This window comes from Marmota flaviventris, chromosome 17 (assembly GCF_047511675.1).
Source record: "Marmota flaviventris isolate mMarFla1 chromosome 17, mMarFla1.hap1, whole genome shotgun sequence".
Lineage (NCBI taxonomy): Eukaryota > Metazoa > Chordata > Mammalia > Rodentia > Sciuridae > Marmota > Marmota flaviventris.
The window spans coordinates 73,075,895-73,095,657 of record NC_092514.1 but is presented as its reverse complement, the minus strand read 5'-3'; the positions used below and the strand labels follow the sequence as shown (position 1 = coordinate 73,095,657).

At 42.6% G+C, this 19,763-nt stretch overlaps 1 protein-coding gene across 4 annotated transcripts in view; it reads left to right on the top strand.

Moving 5' to 3' along the window:
- Positions 1-223: 223 nt before the first annotated feature.
- Positions 224-19,763, top strand: part of Rnf157 (ring finger protein 157) — a 69,459-nt gene continuing 49,919 nt past the window's right edge. Inside the window, exons 1-2 of one of the 4 annotated variants that reach the window (XM_027955649.2) lie at positions 224-537; positions 19,003-19,121. In XM_027955649.2, coding sequence (XP_027811450.2) covers positions 450-537; positions 19,003-19,121 — 207 coding nt within the window. In that variant the 5' untranslated portion in view covers positions 224-449. The remainder of the gene's footprint in view (positions 538-19,002; positions 19,122-19,763) is intronic. The other 3 variants (XM_071603575.1, XM_027955648.2, XM_027955647.2) reach the window with 3 other exon arrangements.

Genomic DNA, 19,763 nt, shown 5'->3' with positions numbered 1-19,763 from the left:
CGGGACGCTTCCCCGCCCCGCCCCGGTCGCGAGCCCCGGGCCGCGGCCCCGCGCGCTGGTCCGGTCGCGGCCCCGCGCGAGGCACGCGCCGCCGGCCCCGCCGCAGCTCGCCGCCCATTGGCTGGCCCGGCGCGGACGCTCCCGCCCCGCCGCGCCATTGGCTGGGCTGCCGCGGTCCCCGCGCGAGCCACCGCTGACATCACGCGGCCTGCGGCGGCTGTGGCGGCGCCCCCGGCCCAGCCCCGAGCCCCTTCGGCAGAGGTGCCGCTGCGGTGCCGGGCGGAGGATGGTGCGCGGCGCGCCCGGGGTCCCCCGCCGCCAGAGCCGCAGCGCCGCAGCCCAGCTGGACGAGGCGGGCAGCCGACCCCCGCAGCGGGAGCGGGGCGGGCGGCCGCGGTGAGGCGCGGAGGGCGGAGGGGCGCCAGGGCCGGCGGGGCGCCGCAGCGGCCATGGGGGCCCTGACGAGCCGGCAGCACGCGGGCGTGGAGGAGGTGGACATCCCGTCCAATTCCGTGTACCGCTATCCGCCCAAGTCCGGTGAGGGCCGGGGGAGCGGGAGCGGGGCGGGCAGCGCGTCGGGGGTGCCGCGCGAGGCCGCGACCCGGTGGCCGAGGCGGCTCCCAAACCTTCTTCCGCGCGGGAGGGCGTCGAGGAGGCCGAGGTCGCTTCCCACCCCGGCGAGGGGCTGCGCTGGCGCCTGCGGGGTCGCCGAGGTCACCCTCCACAGAGGACGTGAGCAGCCTCCATGGTAATCTGCCCTGCGACAGGGACGCGCGCCTGCAGGGATGCGGCGACGCAGGCGGTCCGCGCGCAGGGCTGCGGGCTCCGCATCCGTGCTTGGCACTTGTACCCGGTGCTGCCCCTGGGCTGCCGCTTCCGTGCCTCCGGGAAGCTTCGAGCTGCTTTTCCCGGAGAAGCTTCCTCTGCCTGCTGGAGGAGGAGGCCGAACCGGCGTGCGCAGTGCTGGTGCAGCCCCAGACGCTGTCAGAAAGAAAAGGCACAAGTGTCTCAACAGGAATGTTTGGAGTCTGAGTGTCAGAGGCGCTCGGACGGTCCCTCTGCCGCTCTGGGACTGCGCAGAGGCGTTTGAAATGGATGGAGTTACTGTGTTTGTTTTCAGAAGCGTATACCTATACCTTCGCGCAAAGAGGGATCTGCCTCCAGCCGCTGGGTTACGGCTTCAGCGCTGGAGGTGCAGGAGGATTTTACCCACCGAGGATAGAGCATCACTAGGTGTCCCGCTGAGTGACAGTCTGCCCGTCGGATCTGCTGGCTCCTGACCCAGCTCGGCTATCTGCTCTTTACCTTTGGTGTTACTCTCCAGACTTGCGGGGACCCATGGCTCTCACCTTGTCTCTAGCCTAGGACCTGATGGGAATTCTGGTGATCTGGGATTGAGGTGTCAGAACTGGAGCTGAGCCGACAGTTTCCTTTTGGTAGAATAAAGACATGTTAATGAGACGAGCTGGTTTCCCAGCAGTAAGTCCAGTTCCTGCCAGGTGAAAGCGGCAGCGGCCAGACAATGAACCTGTCTCCCTGCAGAGTGTCTGCCTGCAGAGTCACTGCTTTTGTGCCAAAGAATGAATCCTTGCAGAGATGGGTATGTTTTAAGAGCTGTGTTAGACAGGTCCAGGACAGTGCTATGGATCGTTAGTATCTTAACAAAACTCTGGCTAATTATGATTTTGTGAAACCAGTGCTAAAGAAGGCACACATCTTGTTTTTTTAGTGGATAAAAATATGCAGTAGGATTTTTGCATTTTTTTCTTACATCACTTGGCTTTTATTGATCAGGAGCAAGTTTTGCTGAGCTTGGAGTTTTCAATAGTTTGCTGCCTTACCCTCCTTTAGACTTGATATTTCACAAAGGCAAAAACAGAGGGTATCAACGACAACTGTGAACCTCGGATAATGATAGTAAAAGGATAATGGACCAAACCAAAACTTCTTTAATACTTATCCACTCTGCCAGTCTTTAAAAGTTTTACCTAATTATAACTCATATTTTGTTGTTTTTTTTTGGGGGGGGGCGGTGATGCTGAGGATTGCACCCAAGGCCTTGTGCAAGTGAGGCAAGCACTCTACCAACTGAGCTATATTCCCAGCCCCTGTAACTCATTTTTAATCAGAAGTTATGTATGAGAGAAACAGTATAACAGAAAATAAAAATCAGAACATCCATGTTCCAGTCAATACACCTTTATGAACATGAAAACTTGGGGAGTTTGCATATCTGTGCTCTAGGCCAGAGGCATCTCCACCCATCTGATCCTTAAATTGATCTGGCTCTTTATGAGTTTATAGTGTTTTGGACCTGACAGCATCTGTTGAGTGAATTGGGTCCAGATCCAGATCCACTCATTTTTTTGGTAAGAATGGAGACCCAGAGAAATGAATTGGTGGGTCTAGGGTCATGTAGCAACTTAGATTTTTTGTTTGTTTGTTTGTTTGTTTTGGGGATCGAACCCTTGACTTGCACATGCTAGGCAAGCGTCCTACTGCTGAACCATATCCCCATCCCTCATGCATCAAGGTTTTTGGCCTCTGCTTTTTTTTTAATAATACTGAAATGGAACCCAGGGGCGGTGTACCATCTGAGCTCCATCGTCAAACCTTTTTATTTATGTATTTATTTTTATTTCAAGGCAGGGTTTCACTAAATTGCCCAGATTGACCTTGAACTTGTGATTCTCCTGCCTCTGCCTCCTGAGTTGCTGAGATTACAGGCGTGTGTGCCACTACACCTGGGTAGTGCCCTTCTTTGTAGCATCATTCTCTGCATTTTACATGGACAATCTTGTCCATGATGATTGTGGAGTGGAGGCTATTCTCTGTAAGAACCAAGGTAAAACTGAAGAGGATTGTCCTTGTTGAGGAATCAGACTGGGTTGATTGTTTTTTTTTCTTTTTGCGTTGGGGTACCAGGGTTTGAACTCAGGGGTATTTGACCACTAAACCCCAACCCCAACCCTATTTGTATTTTTATTTAGAGACAGGGTCTCACTGAGTTACTTAGCACCTTGCTTTTGCTGAGGCTGGCTTTGAACTTTTGATCCTCTTGCCTCAGCCTCCCGAGCTACTGGGATTATAGGCATGTGCCACTGTGCGTGGCTAGACTGGGTTGATTTTAAGAAGTGTCCTTAACCTGCTTATTGATAGTGGAACAAAGCAAAGAGCAGGTCTTAGTTTTCTCTAGATGATGGAACATGCCTAGAGACCAAGTGGAGACCACCCTCTGGCTCTCCAGTACAGAAAGACACATTATCATCTGTTATGTTAGTCATCCTAGGAGAAATTGCTACCCCTTCTTCCCTCCTTCCCTTCCTTAGTTTTTTTTTTTTTTTTTTTTGGGGGGGGGTACTGGGGATTGAACTCAGGGGTACTTGGACACTGAGCCACATCTCCAGCCCTATTTTGTATTTTATTTAGAGACAGGGTCTCTCTGAATTGCTCAGGGCCTTGCTGTTGCTGAGGCTGGCTTTGAACTCAGTCCTCCTGCCGTAGCCTCCCGAACTGCTGGGATTATAGGTGTGTGACACCGCACCAGGCTAATTTAAAAAAAAAAAAAAAAAAAAAAAAATATATATATATATATATATATATATATATATATATATATATATACTTTTTAATTGTAGGTAGACACAGTAACTTTATTTTTTTGTGGTGCTGAGGATTGAACCCAGTGCCTCACTCATGCTAGGTGAGTGCTTTGCCTTTGAGCCACAACCCAGCCCCCAGCTAAGATTTTTAATGGATATTAATTTTACACGTTGAACTTGAAATATTTAAAAATTACTGAGAATGGCTGATTTCAAGTTGACTTGAGTTCACTATTTTTTTTTGGGGGGGGGGCATTGGATATTGAACTCGGGGCCTTGTGCATGCTATGCAAGTGCTCTCCACTGTGGCACATCTCCACCTGACTGGTTTGGGGCATACAGTGAAAGTCTTATTTTCACTACTATTGTCCATCTACCTAGTTCCCCTTCCTCTCCTACATCCCCATTCCTATGCCACCACTGCTGGCTTTTTTCTAATTCTTCTAGAGTTTCTTTTGTAAATACAAACATACATGCTGTTTAGACTGTTCTTTGTTCTTTCACTTTCAGAAATATTGGAGATCTTTTTACATTTTCTCCATATTTGAGAGGTTCCTTGTTCTTTTATTTAAATAGATTTTTTATACCTTTATTCATTTATTTGTTTGTTTTTATATGGTGCTGAGGATCAAACCCAGTGCCTCACACATGCTAGGTGGGTGCTCTATCACCGAGTCCCAACACCAGCCCCTCCTTGTTCTTTTTAACAACTGCATAATATTTTTCTGGGAGTGTATCATCATCATTATGATGGGGCACTCAACCATTGAGCCATTTTATTTAGAAACAGGGTCTCACTGAGTTGCTTAGCACCTCACCGTTGCCAAGACTGGCTTTGAACTCATGATCCTCCTGAACTCATCAACCTCCTAAGCCTCTGGGATTATAGGCATGTGCTACCTCGCCTGGACTCATAATTTTTTTTACACAGTCTTATTAATGAACATTTGGCCTTTTTCAGAATTTTACAGTTGCAAAGAGTACAGCAGTGAATAATGTTATGCATATGTTCTTAGGTGATTGTTAGTTTTGTTAATAAATTTACAAATTTTATTAACCTTTTAAGTAACAGAGGCATGATAGGGATTAGTTTTCTGTACAGTATTTGTTTTCTGTTAGCATAGAGAGCAATTTTTCTTTTGGTACTGGGGAATTGAACCCAGAGGTCCTTAACCACACATCCCAGCCCCTTTTATTTTATTTTTTTGAGACAAGGTCTCATTAAATTGCTTAGGGTCTTGCTAAATTGCAGAGGCTGGCTTTGAACCTGTGACCCTCATGCCTTAGCCTCCTAGTCCCTGGGATTACAAGTGGGTGCTTTTGCTGCGTTTGGTTGTGACTTTGAACTTTTTGAGTTAGAGGCCATAGATGCTTTTAATCCTTATCTAAGATCTTTGCTTCTTCAAAAGCTTATGATCATTTGTTTAGAGATAGTAATTTTTATGCATATGTGCCTACTTTCTGACAGGAGTATCTTCATTAATAGAAGTCATTGGGCCTGCTTTCTGTATCCAGGAAGAAATAAGCATGCTATAAAGACAACTAAATCGGGGATGTGGCTCAAGCGGTAGCGCGATCGCCTGGCATGCGTGCGGCCCGGGTTCGATCCTCACCACCATATACAAAACAAAGATGTTGTGTCCGCCGAAAACTAAAAAATAAATATTAAAATTCTCTCTCTCTCTCTCTCTCTCTCTCTCTCTCTCTCTCTCTCTCCCTCCCCCTCTCCCCCTCCCTCCCCCCAAAAAAAATAAACAAGTGAAATAAAAGTGTCCCAACTACAACTAAATAAAATAAAAAAAGAAATTAAATAAAGGTATTGTGTCTATCTACAACTAAAATATAGAAAAAAAAAAGACAACTAAATCATGTGAATCAGTACCTCATAAAATCTGTCTAGTTTCTTTATACATATTTGAACAAATTATAAAATACTACTAGTTTATTTTGTGAAGTTTTAAAAGTAGATCTCATAAAAATTTAGAATGGTAATTAGAATCCTGCCCAGCTAACTTGGTCAACCTTGAATTTTGCTTTGTAGGCCTTTAACTTATTGAATGAACTCTCCCTTATCTCCCTTATCGTGCCTCCCCCCTTATAAAAGGTAATCTCCTTTGTTTAAAATCAGAGGATATTAATCACATCTACATCATCATTCTTGAGATTTTTGTTATTGGAGTACACATATGCTTGTCAAATGGGTCTCTTCCACGGCAAGAGCAGTTTTTAAAAGCATATATAAATCTTTGACTTCCAAATAATTGTAAAAGTTTCTCTTAGCTCTGGGGTGTATCAATTTATTTATTTTTAAATTCTATTTGTTTTTTTTGTGAGAGTGGAGACTGAACCCATGTCTACACACCCCCAGCCCAGTTGTGCATACCATGGGATTTGTTGTTACGTGTACATACACTCACACCAGCACACCATGCACAATAGAACAAAATAGTTTGGCCAGTATCCTTCCCCAGTACTCCACCTCCCTCTTGCCTCCCACCCTTTGTTGCTTTCCTCTATTGATTTCCCTTGGATTTTCATGAGATCTCCCAACTTTCTTCTCTCTAAGCTATATCCCTAGCCCTTTTTACGTCGAGACAGATACTCACCAAGTTGCTAAGGCTGGCCTTAAACTTGTGATCCTCCCGCCTCAGTGTCCTGAGTAGCTGGGATTATAAACCTGTCACCACACCCAGCAACTTATTTATTTAGGGGCTGGGGAATTACCCAGGACCTCACACCTACTAAGTCTGTGTTCTGCCCCTGAGCTACACACCCCCAGACCATTTGTATTATTAATTTTTAACACTTAAAATGTAATAATTCTCTTACTTTTTCTTTTTGGTTTTTTATTTTTGATGATGATAAAGAGGTAAGTTTGGAAAAGAATGAGAGACTAACTATTAGGGATTCTAAAATTCCACTAAGTAATTCCTGACAGTTGGCAGGTATGTTCTTTCTTATTTCTACGGTTTTTTTTTTGTGTTTTTTTTTTTAAATTTATAGCTGTAGATGAGCAGAATGCCTTTATTTTATTTGTTTACTTTTATGTGGTGCTGAGGATAGAACCCAGTGCCTCACGCATGCTAGGCAAGCACTCTACCACTGAGCTACAGCCCCAGCCCTATTTCTACACTTTTTATTGGTGCATTATAGTTGTACATACCCATGGGATTTGTTGTTAAATGTACATACATGCACACCATGCACAACAGAACAAAATAGTTGGGCCAGTATCGCTCCCCAGTACTTCCCCCTCCCTCCCACCTCCCACCATTAGTCTCTTTCCTCTATTGATTTCCCTTTGATTTTCATGAGATCTGCTCCCAACTGTCTTCTCTCTAACTTCTGCATATGAAAGAAAACATAGATTCCTTGACCTTCTGACTTTGACTTATTTCACTTAATCCATCCATTTTCCTGCAAATGACATAATTTCATTTTTCTTTATGACTGAATAAAACTCCATTGTGTATATATACCACATTTTATTTATCCATCTTTATCCATTTATCCACCTAGGCTGGTTCCATAGTTTGGCTGTTGTGAATTGTGTGGCTATAACATGTATGCATGTATCGTGATGTCTTTAATTCTTCAGGGTAAATACCGAAAAATGGTACAGCTGGGTCATATGGTGGTTCCATGCCTAGTCTTTTGAGGAACCTCCATACTGATTTCTATAGTGGTTGTGCTAACTTACAATCCCAAGAGTTTTTTCCTCCATATCCTCTCCAGCATTTATTTGCATTCTGGATGACAGCCATGCTGACTGGTGTGAGATGAAATCTTAGTGTGGTTTTGATTTGCGTTTCCCTAATTACTAATGATGTTGAACATTTTTTCATGTATTTGTTGACCATTTGTATTTCTTCTTTTGAGAAGTGTCTGTTTAATTCATTTGCCTTTTTATTAATTGGGTTACAATTCTCTTACTTTTGAAATCCCTATTATTCATTCTTTATACGTACTTTACTTCATTGAGAGCACACCAATTAATTTTACTTCTTGGTTTTGTCTTAAGATTTAGAGGCTTTGGCTTCTTTATCCAATGGTGTTTTATGTCCTTTTGTTGTGTGGCATTTCTTTTCCCTTTTTCCATATCCTCATGAACACATTAATCGAGCACCTGCTGTATATTATGTATTGTGCTGGTACCAGTGTGTAGATTTTGATCCATGTATTTGTGCTTTGATGCTATGAACAGGAGAATAGAAACCCTGAAATTGAATTTTGTAATTTGTGATGGTACTGAAAACACAGGTATTTGGTGGCTGATATCAGCAGAGTAACAGAACCAACAAGAGATAAAAAGGAGATTTATTTTGAGGAATTGGCATATGTGATGGTGGGGCTGGCAGGTTTGAAATCGCTACAGCAGGCCAGCAGACTGGTAGGATTCCTAGGTTACAGTCTAAAGGCAGAATCCCCTCCTTCCTGGGAAGCCTCAGGTTTTGCTCTTAAAGCCTTCAGTTGATGGAAAGAAGTCCACCCAAATTTTCAAAGGTAATCACCTTTGCTTAGTCAGCTGGTAGAAAGATGTTAATCATATCTACAAAATCCCTCACAACAGCATATAACCTGTGTTTGGACAGACAACTAAGCACCATAGTCTAGCCGTAACAGTCATGGTGGCTTCCTATTTCATTTTTATTAAAAAATGTTTTTTGATACTAGGGTTTGAATCTAGGGTGCTTAACCACTGAGACAGTTCCCCAACTTATTTTTATTTTTTAAAAATATTTTGTTAATTGTAGTTGGACACAAAACCTTTATTTTATTTTTACGTACTTAGGATCGAACCCAGTGCCCCACATGTAAAACAATAAAAAAGTTATACATTCTTTAAAAATCATTCAGCCAGGCCAAGTGCTACACTTCTGTAATCCTAGCTACTTGGGGAGGCTGAAGCGAAGGACCACAAGTTTAAGACCAGCCTGGGCAATTCAGCAAGAACCTGCCTCAAAACAAAAAATAAAAAGGGCTGGAGATGTAGCTCAGTGGTAGAGCACTTAGCATGCACCGGGCCCTGCATTCCATCCTCAGCACAGTAATAATAATAATGATGATGACAATAATAATTTAGAAATTACACTCCTTGCAAAATTTCAGTGCTTATTACTTAGTGCCAGAGGTAGGATGTATGCTTATATAAATAAATAAGAAAACATAATCATGTAGGCTCTATCCCAGGAATACAAAGTCAGTTTAATATTTGGTAATTAATTAATCAATGCTGATGCATCATGTTAATAGAATAAAGGACAGAACACCTCAATAGCTGCAGAAAGGACATTTGACAGAACCACCACCCATCAGTGATAAAATAACTCTCCATGCTAGGAGTGAGAAGGAACTTGCTCACCCTAAGAAAGGGCATCGAAGGAGCATAGATGTTTCACCTAGGTGAGATACTGGACGCTTTTCTGGTTTTTTGCAAGGGACTTATATTACCTGTATAATTTTTAAAAAAATATTGTTTAGTTATCAATGGACCTTTTATTTTATTTATTTATATGTGGTGCTGAGATTCAAACCCAGTGCCTCACACATGCTAGGCAAGTGCTCCACCACTGAGCTCGAGCTTACCTGTATAATTTTTAAAATAGAAATATGAATGACACAAGCAGCACTCTGGTATTAGAGTTGATGTGAGCTGTTAGAGGTGTTTGGATAGATGTGTTTGGAGAATTTTTAAATTTTTTATTTTTTGTGACCTAAAGCTTAAAGCATGTTATTGTAATGTCATGTACATAAGATTTCTCAAATGTGTGAAAATCTGATGGAATTCCATAGCCAGTTTTCCCATAATTTAACTTTATGTGAAATTTAAATGCAATTTATTTCCCTGCAATAATCAAGTGTATAATTCCATCATTCCGAAAGTAAATAGTTCAAGATTAGTATTTTTTTTTAAATTTTAATATTTATTTATTTTTTTAGTTCTTGGCAGACACAACATCTTTGTTTGTATGTGGTGCTGAGGATCGAACCCGGGCCGCACGCATGCCAGGCAAGCGTGCTACCGCTTGAGCCACATCCCCAGCCCAAGATTAGTATTTTTCACCTATAGACAGGCTGTTTGTCAAATTTATTATGCTCTGACCTTAATACAGAAAAATACAAAATGAAGAGCAGATTGACTACAGATCTCACAATAAAAACTCCTTATTAACATTAGATAGTAGTTAAAATCCAAAATTTGCTTGTCTGTTTGTTTTATAAAGTATAAAGTTTTTGATGACTTCACAGAGTTTAAAAATCTTTGGTTTGGAATTGTGTCATGACAGTAAATAAATTACTGTTTCTAGCTGGGTGCAGTAGTGCACGCCTATAATCCCAGCAATTTGGGAGGCTGAGGTAGGAGGATCACAAGTTTGGGCCAGCTTGGGCAACTTAGATCCTGTCTCAAAATATAAAAAGGTCTGAGGATGTGGCTCAGCGATAGAGTACCCCTGGGTTCAATCCCCAGGACCAGGAAAAACAAAACAAAAACAGTGAGTGGATTGATTTTTTTTTTTTTTCTTTTTTTTGAGTGGGAGAAAGTGAGATCTTATTTATCTGAGTAAGCTCTTTGTATACACTAACTTTAATGGACGTTGGCAACTCTCGGTTTATTTCTGTTTTATAAGCCTGATCTTAGAAAATGACTTTTTAAAATTTTTATTCTTTTAAAGAAATGAGGTCTTTCTCTGTTGCCCAGGCTGGCCTAGAACTCCTGGGCTCAAGTGCCTGAGCCTTCAGAGTAGCTGGGACTATATGTGTGCCGTGACCATGCCTGGCAAAAATAATGTTTTATTTTGGTTTTGGGGGCTGGATATTGCACCTGGGGTGCTTTACCACTAAGCCACATCCCCAGACCTTATTTATTTATTTATTTATTTTGGTACCGGGGATTTAACTCAGGGGTGCTTTACCACTGAGATACAGTCCCAGCCCGTTTTTTATTTTTTATTTTTATTTTTTAAATTTTGAGACAGGGTCTCACTAAGTTGCTTAAGACCTTGCTAAGTTGCTGAGGCTGGCTTTGAACTTTTGATCCTCCTGCCTCAGTCTCCCAAATTTCTGAGAATACAGGCATGTGCCACCATGACCATCAAAAATGGCATTTTGAGGCTGGGCGTGGTGGAATACATCTGTAATCTCAGCTGGGAGGCTGAGGCAGGAGAATCCCAAGTTTGAAGCCAGCCAGCCTCAGTAGTTTAACGAGGCCCTAAGCAATTTAGTGAGACCCTGTCTCTAAATAAAATATCAAAAGGGCTGGGGACATGGTTTAATTACCAAAAAATAAAATAAAGTTGGTCTAGGTGCTTGCTTCCCTGGGATCTCTCTTTCTTTCTCTCTCTTTTTTAAGAGATATACCAGATTTTCAAGATCTTTTTAATGATTTTTTTTAAGTTGTAGGAGGACACAATACCTTTATTTTATTTATTTATTTATATGTGGTGCTGAGGATCGAACCCAGGGCCTCGCACATGCTAGGTGAGTGCTCTACCGCTGAGCCACAACCCAGCCCTCAATATTTTTTTTAAAACATTTATTCTTTAGTTGTAGGTGGACACAATACCTTTATTTAATTTTCATGTGGTGCTGAGGGTTGAACTCAGTGCCTCACACATGCTAGGCGGGCACTTTTCCTCTGAGCCACAAACCCAGCCCCTCAAGATTTTGTTTTTTGCTTTTTTTCAATTATAAAAACAGTAGGTATTTATTTTAAAACACTAAAACAATTCAGAGAGAAAAAAAAAGAATCATCATAAAAGGTTTCCATGCGGAGGCAACCACTATTAACATTTTAGTGAAACTTCTTTTAGGAATCAATCCAAATATATACAAAAGGCTTAAATTAGTGGATATTACTATAGCTGTTCTTTTTTAACGTGTGTGTGTGTGTGTATTCTTTTTTGTACCAGAGATTGGACTCAGGGGCACTATACCCCCAATTGAGTCTTATCCTCAGCCCTATTTTGTTTTTGATTTAGAGACAGGGTCTCACTCAATATTACTGAGGCTGGCTTCAAACTTGTGATTCACCTGTCTCAGCCTCCTGTCTCAGCTTTCCAAACTGATGGGATTATAGGCATGTGCCAGCTAACTTGTATCTTTTGCTCATTAAATATTGTTGGTATCTTTCCTTGTAAATGTAAAATTATATTGACTTTAAAAAGTCTCTTGGTACTGGGGATTTAGCCCAGGGGAGCTTTACCACTGAGCCACATCCCCAGTCCTTTTTTTATACTTTATTTTGAGATAGGGCCTTGCTAACTGGCCCAGGCTGGCTTCAAATTTGTGATGCTCCCGTCTCTACTTCTCAGTTGCTGGTATTAATAGTATGCGCTGTATTGACATTGTTGGCAGTTGCATGGCATTCGATTGACAGATTTATTAAAATAGGTTCCCTATTGATGGACATTTATTTAAGGTGTTTTTAGATGAGATCTTAAAACATTGTGTGTGGTCAGACCCACCTGGTATCTTGGCAGAGTAAACTGTGCTCTTCTTCTCTTGGTCTAGAACTGTAGGAGCTTTGAGGGGCTCTGGAAGTTTTTTGTTTCAAAAACATTGAATTGATCTTTATAGTTTCTGTTATTGGCCCCTTTAGTCAGTATCGGGTTTTCTTATGCTACCAGTATACTCGTTTCCTTATGATGGGGCTTTGGAAAGCCATGTAGTAATTGTGGGTATGTTTAAAACACTGCATTTTCTAAAATTTTTACCTACATCCAGGGGTCCTTTTCTTTTGTTTGTAAAAATATTAAAGGCAGTGTAGTCCATGTGTTTTTTGTTTTGTTCCATAATTTATTCTGGAGAAGGACCCTAAATATTGAAATTACTCTTCTTCCACTAGACAAGTAAAGCAAAATATTTCAAGTTAATGTGGAAAGCCAAGTTTCTTGAGGTAAAGGGTCTGATGTGTTCTTTTTTTTTTTAAATACTTATTATTTTTTAGTTTTCGGCGGACACAACATCTTTGTTTGTATGTGGTGCTGAGGATCGAACCTGGGCCGCACGCATGCCAGGCGAGCGCGCTACCGTTTGAGCCACATCCCCAGCCCCTGATGTGTTCTTGTTGGCATCTTCAGGGAGGAAAAAACCTAGACTTTATCAGGTTGAACATCTTATCATCTAACGCACTGTTGCTTTTTTCCCTATTACAATACAGGAAAAGGAAAAAAAAAAAAACCACAGATTCTGTGCATGCACTTGGCTTTTCTTCCACATATATATGAGATAATACCCATATTCATATTAAAATTATATAGCTGGATGCTGTGGTACACACCTGTATTCTCAGTAACTTGGGAGGCTGAGGCTACAGGTTTGCAAATTCAAGGCCAGCCTAGGCAACTTAGTGAGACCCTATCTCAAATTAAAATACAAAAAGAGCTGGGGATATAACTCAGTGGTTGAGCACCCTGGGTTCAATCCCAGTACCAACCCCCCAAAACAAACAAACAAAACGTGTATGGGAGTGTGTGCATGGAGGGGTGTTGGTTTTTACTCCTCCCTGCCCTCCTTGTTCTTTGCGTCTCTCCGATGGTCAGACAGGGGATTTGGAGCTGGCCAGACTTTGGGTTGAAACCTGGCCTCTTTCTGCTGCTGCTTCTTGGCCATGGGACTTTGCACAAGTCACTGAACTCTTTCCAACTGAAGAGTGGGCAAAAGTGTCATGTATCTCACAGGTGACATTTAAGAGGGATATTTTTGGTAAAGTCTTACAACTTCCTTTTCATACATGAAGATTACAGCTAAGATTGAAATGACAACAAAATAATCTGACTTGTGCCAAATTCCTCCTCCTTATAAGAGTTTAATTGAGGTGAAAGCCACATCACATAAAATTAATCATTTTAAAGTGAACAGTTGCGTGGCATGCTGTACATTCTCAGGGTTGCCCAGCTACCATCTCTAGTCCAAACATTTCATCACCTCAAAAAGAACTCAGCTGCCCATTAAGCAGTTCCTCTTTATTCTCCTGTGCTCCAGCCCCTGACCACCACCACCTTGCTCTCTTTCCATGGATCTACCAATTCTGGACATTTCAGATACATGTTATTAGGCACTGTGACCTTTTGTGTCTGGCCTCTGATTCAGGGTTTCAAGGTCCTTCCATGCTGTCCAGCCCATTAGTACTTCATTCCTCCTTTTGACTGAGTGATAGTGCATTGTGTGGACGTTCCATGCTATGTATGGCCGCTCACCTGTTGACGGACACTTGGATTATTTACACCTTTGGGCTATTGTGCATAGTGCTTTTAATCATAATATCATATGATTTCTGTGCCCTTTGTTTCCTTGTTTCTTTTTTGGTGGGGTGGGTACCAGGTATTGAACCCAGGAACCCTTAACCACAGAGTCACATCAAGAATCAATGAAAGAGCATGGACAATAGCTAGGACCGGGGAAAGTCCTGGACTTTTCTGATTGTATGCTGTAGACTATGTGGAAATAAAAGGTGATTAAGGAAAGGTTCCTGCTTTGAGTTGTCTGTTGCTGTACTGCCCGCCTTTGTAATATGTTCACTGAGGTACCTGGTCATTTGTCTTTTGGCGTGTTCCACATTCCATATTTGCTGACTGACTCCTTGAACTGTTATTAAGCATATTCTCTTCTATTTTCTTTAAGCTGGTGGTTGAATTCAGAACCTTGATCAAATTTGTTTTCTTCTTACAGCTTTAGAAGTGCATGTATATATATGTGTTTGGCAAAATGACTTTGTTGTATTCTTTACCACTAGGTCCATATCTGGTTGGACAGGGGCCAGCAATGATTTGTTCAGTGTTGTAAAACCATGACATTTTTTTATTCCTCTTTGTTTTTTAGTTGGCATATTACTGTAACGAGAAATATTCCCTCTTCTGTTAGTTGGTTGCTCACCCAGAGGTACAGTTTACATAGGAAGAGTGAGATAGATGTTTAATGCCTTCTCTTTACGTACCAGTTTTCAAAATAGTCAGCCATCTATATCCATGGGATTCAACCAACTGTGGATCTCGAACACAAAGGAAAAAAGGGCACTGAACATGTGCAAATTTTTCTTGTCATCATTCCCTAAAAATACAGTATGACACACGTATTGAGATAGCATGTACATTGTAGTTGGAATTAGAAGTAACCTAGAGATGATTTATAGTCTGTGGGAGGATGTATGTAGGGCATGTGCAAATAATATGACAATTCATTTCCCAGTGAATCAGGAAGCTAGGGCAGGAGGATAGAAATTTTGAGGCCAGCCTCAGCAACATAGTGAGGCCCTTAGTATCTTAGTGAGACTCTGTCTCAAAAAATAAAAAGGGCGGGGTTATGGTACTCCTGGATTCGGTCCCCAGTACCAAAAACAAACAGAGACATTTTATGTAAGGGTCTTAAGCATTTGTGGATTTTGGTATCTACGGGAGGTTCTGGACCAATCCTGCACGAATACTGAGGAATGACTGTAATGAATTGGTTCACTAGCATTCTCCAGTGGTGACTCTTTCTTTTTCTTTATAAAAGTATTATGGGAATTGGGTTGTAGCTCAGTGGTTGAGCATTTGCCTGGCATGCAAGAGGCCCTGGTTTGATCCCCAGCCCCCCCAAAAAAACCCAAAACCCCCACATCATTGTGGACTCATGGACTTATGCACATTAGCCATATTTCAATCCTTGCTATTATTAACCTGAAAAGCTCAGATTAATATGTTCAACTTTTGTCAGTGGGAACCTCTGCAAGTCAGTTCTTGGATCCTTTTGCTGCAACTCTAGTGGGCTTTGAGAGCTTCCTTGTTATCTGTACAGACAAGATGATCCAGGCCTCGGTTGTCTGTTTCCTGCCCCGAGCCTGGAATGTGGCCCCCACAGAGCCCTGGTTCCTGTTGATGGAAAATGACGTCTGGAGACCCATGTCTGGGTAAGAGAAGCCGTCATTGCCACTTTGTTGGTTATTGTTCCAGGCCTTCTCAGAGGAGAGAGCCAGAAATGTTTGAGTTTTTATTGTTTTTCTTTTCTTTTTTCAGTACTGGGGATTAAACTCAGGGGCACTTTACCACTGAGCTATGTCCCCAGTCTTTTATATTTTTAATTTTGAGACAGGGTCTTACTAAGTTGCTGATACTAGCCTTGAACTTAGAATCCTCCTACCTCAGCTTCCCGAGAAACTGGGATTACAGGTGTGTGTTGCCAAGCCTGGAGTTTGATATATATATATATATATATATATATATATATATATATATATATATATTTTAAGAGAGAGAGAGAGAATTTTAGTATTTATTTTTTAGTCTTCGGTGGACACAACATCTTTGTTTGTATGTGGTGCTGAGGATCGAACCCGGGCACATGCCAGGTGAGCGTGCTACCGCTTGAGCCACATCCCCAGCCCTGGATTTTGATATTTTTAATTCAAATTTAGGACTACATGTTTTTTCCCTAACAATTGAGCCATATCCCCAGCCCTTTTTATATCTTATTTAGAGACAGGGTCTCACTGAGTTGCTGAGGCTGGCTTTGAATTTGTGATCCTCCTGAGCAGCTGGGATAAGGCATGTGCCGGTGTGCCCAGCTAGCTCTTAATCTTTTGGTGGGGGTAACCAGGGATTGAACTCAGGGGCACTTAATCACTGAGCCACATCCCCAGCCCTATTTTGTATTTTATTTAGAGACAGGGTGTCACTGGGTTACTTAGTGCCACGCCAAGCTTTTGCTGAGGCTGGCCTCTAACTTGCAATCTTCCTGCATCAGCCTCCTGGGCTGCTGGGATCACAGGTATATGCCACCATGCCCAGCCCTGTCCTATATCTTTCACATGACTGCTTACAGGTACTACAAACAGCAGTCTCATACTGAATTCAAGTTGGACAACATCAGACCCCGAACCTGCTTCTCTCCATTCCTTTGTATCCTCTGGGCAAGCCACCAAGTAAAATCTTTAACTTTTCTAATTTCACGTAGTGTATAATAAACATATAACCCCGTATGTAGGAAATATGTGTTAACTAAGGTTCAACAGCCAGTGGCTTAAATTATTTGAGAAGGCTACTTTCTGCTGAAGTCAGCAAGGCACCACCCCTCTGTATAAATTATGCACTTGGAAAATACGGCTAGCAAGTGTGAGACATGAATAATTGATAAGTAAGCTTTCCTAATGATGTATTACTGCAGATGTTGCTCTTTGTGTTTTTAAGTGTGGATGGGTCACTTTCAAGAGTTCCTCAGTTGGTGGCTTTGATCTGGGCCACTATTGCTCAAAGAATGTTATTTCAAGGATTGCCTCACTTAGTGGCGAGTGAACTTATCCACATTGTTTTGTTCCATAGGTATTCCTTTAAAAATGAATGTTCATGGGGCTGGGGATATAGCTCAGTTGGTAGAGTGCTTGCCTCACATGCACAAGGCCCTGGGTTCAATCCCCAGCACCACAAAAACAAAACAAAACAGAGGAATGTTCATTTCTGCGTCCTGTTCGAGTTGTCTTCTGTCCACCTCCCTGTGGCTTTCCCACAGGCTAGAGCCTGTACTTCATTTTTTCAGTTTGTTGTAAATCTTTAACATGATTTGCAGATGACTGAGGGAGTTAGAAATCTCCTAGCTGTCTCACACGAACAAGCCTTTGTCCCTCCACTAGTTCTCACATGGTTTGAGGGCTGGGGTCTTTGAGAGCTGGATGAGGTTCACTGTTAGTCCTCTGACAGCTTCCTTTAGAAGCTGGTCATGGAAATGTGGGGTGGGAGGCATTTGTGTGATCATCGGAGGGAAAGTGTATTTCCAGGTTGACGTGTCAGTGTTTCTAGGCCTTCCTTGGTGACGTAGCAGTGCCATCACATGGTCCTGGTTCCCTGGTCTGTTTGGATGAGGCTGAGGGTAATTGTGACTCCTGACTCATGATTGCATTGGGTTATTGTGTTATGTGGAAAATACCTTGTCCCCTGTCTGGTTAAGGAGCAGAGAGGGGCAGCCCACCTTGACTGCTGTAGCCCTGGCCCTCAGCCCTGTTAGTGAGTGTGAGGCTGAGAGGGTGTGCTGTTCCTTCCACAGCACCGACCTGGTGCTCATTAGACTCCGGTCTCTGTGATGTTCAAAGGTAAGCTAGCAACAGCTGTGTTAGTTAAATTCATATTTTCCAGTGAAACTATCATATGTTCTACAGCAAGTTAAGGTATGAAGAGCCTTCATCACAAGGATGATGGAGGTATGGAATGGCAGGTGCTGAGACTTAAGCATGTGGATGTGAGCTGGCAAATGAAAACCTAGGCAGAGCTGATGTATGTGATCATGCTGGTACCCACGGTTAAGATTCCTAGAAACATGAAATAACTGCTTCAGGTTTAATGAAAAAAATTAGGGAAAGCCAGGCTTGATGGTGTACTCCTGTAATACCAGTGGCTCAGGAGGCTGAGGCAGGAGGATTGCAAGTTTGAGGCCAGCCTCAGCAACTTAGTAAGGCTATAAGCAACTTAGCAAGATCCTGTCTCTCAATAAAAATGGCTGGGAACGTGGCTCAGTGGTTAAGTATCCCTGGGTTCAATCCCTGGTACCAAAATAAATAAGTAAATAAATAAAACAACAACAAAAAATATTAGGGAAAAATACACACATTCACCCACAGGCATTGTGGGGCCTTTTAGCCTTCATTTTATTTTATTTCTTTATTTTTAATTTTTTTTTTAGTCGTAGATGAACACAATGCCTTTATTTATTTTTATGTGGTGCTGAGGATTGAACCCAGTGCCTCACATGTGCTAGGCAAGCACTCCACTATTGAGCCACAACCCCAGCCCTCTGGCCTTTATTTTAAACAGATCATTATTAAGACGCAAGACTATTAAAAAGAAAACAGGGCTGGGGTTATGGCTCAGTGCCAGAGCGCTTGCCTCACAAATATGAGGCACCAGCTTCAATCCTCAGCACCACATGAAAATAAGTAAATAAAATAAAGGTATTGTGTCCATCTGCAACTAAAGAAATTAAAAAAAAAAGAAAACAATGATCTATTTTTTATTTTCTTTATTTCTCCCTGCTGTGATTTTGCTTGCTTTTTTTGCCACTGTCCCAAATCAGAAGTAAAACACTTTGGGTTAGAAATTGCTCTAATTATTTGTTGATTAGTGTTAACATGTTGTTTTTGTTTTGGGGGATGGAACCCAGGGCCTTGTGCATGCCAGGCAAGCACTTGACCACATTCTAAATTATATTTTGAGAAAGTGTCTTGCTAAGTTGCTGAGGCTGACCTCAGACCAGCAATCCTCCTGCCTCAGCCTCCTGACTAGCTGTGGATTATAGGTGTGCAGGTGGGGATTATAGTGGGAGTCTGTACTGTGCCTAGCTAACATCTTTTTAGTCAGCTTTTTTGCTGGGTTCAGTGTGATTGCCATCTGCTTGTCTGAATTTTTCTTTTCTTTTTTTTCCTGTTTATCCTTCTTAGGCAGCTATTTTGCCAGTCACTTCATCATGGGAGGAGAAAAATTTGACTCAACACATCCTGAAGGTTACCTGTTTGGCGAGAACAGCGACCTGAACTTCCTGGGGAACAGACCAGTTGTGGTAGGGCTATAATCTCTTTGCTTCCTGTGGGGCTCCAGTGGCCAGCAGCCATGTAGAAAGCAAGTTTGCAGTTGCTGGCTCAGCAGTTGGTGGCCTGGTGTGAGCTGAGGGGCCTTAGGAGCCAGCGGGTGTTGGTGCTGGAGGAGACCTGGGGGAGGCTGGCCCTCTGGGCAAGGTCAGTCAAGTGGCCACATGAAGCTTTCCTTGGATTGGAGTTCTGCTCACCGGACACCTCCACTTGCCTTCCATTCTGGTTATCTGTCTCTTTCTCTGTTTTCTGTCTGCCTCCCCCTTTAGGAAGTACGATCGAGTGCCAGATCTTGAGCAGAGCCTGGTACACCATGATAAGCCTTGCCAACATTGTTGAATGAATGACTGAAAGTTTCCTTTGGTGCTGAATTGATGTTAGAATTTGTCTCTCAGTTGTTTGTTCAGATTATTTTGTGAACTTTATTTTTTAAAGTGATTCTCCTGCCTCAGCTTCCTGAAGATCTGGGACTGTAGGCGTGCACCACTGTGCTTGGCTCTGTAAACTTTCATCAAGCACCTTCTCATGCCCAGCTTGTGGGGCTTTATGACAGAGGCTGCTGTGTGGCTTTAAGTGGCTCCTGTACACTAAGAAAGGTCCTCGAGGCTTTCTGA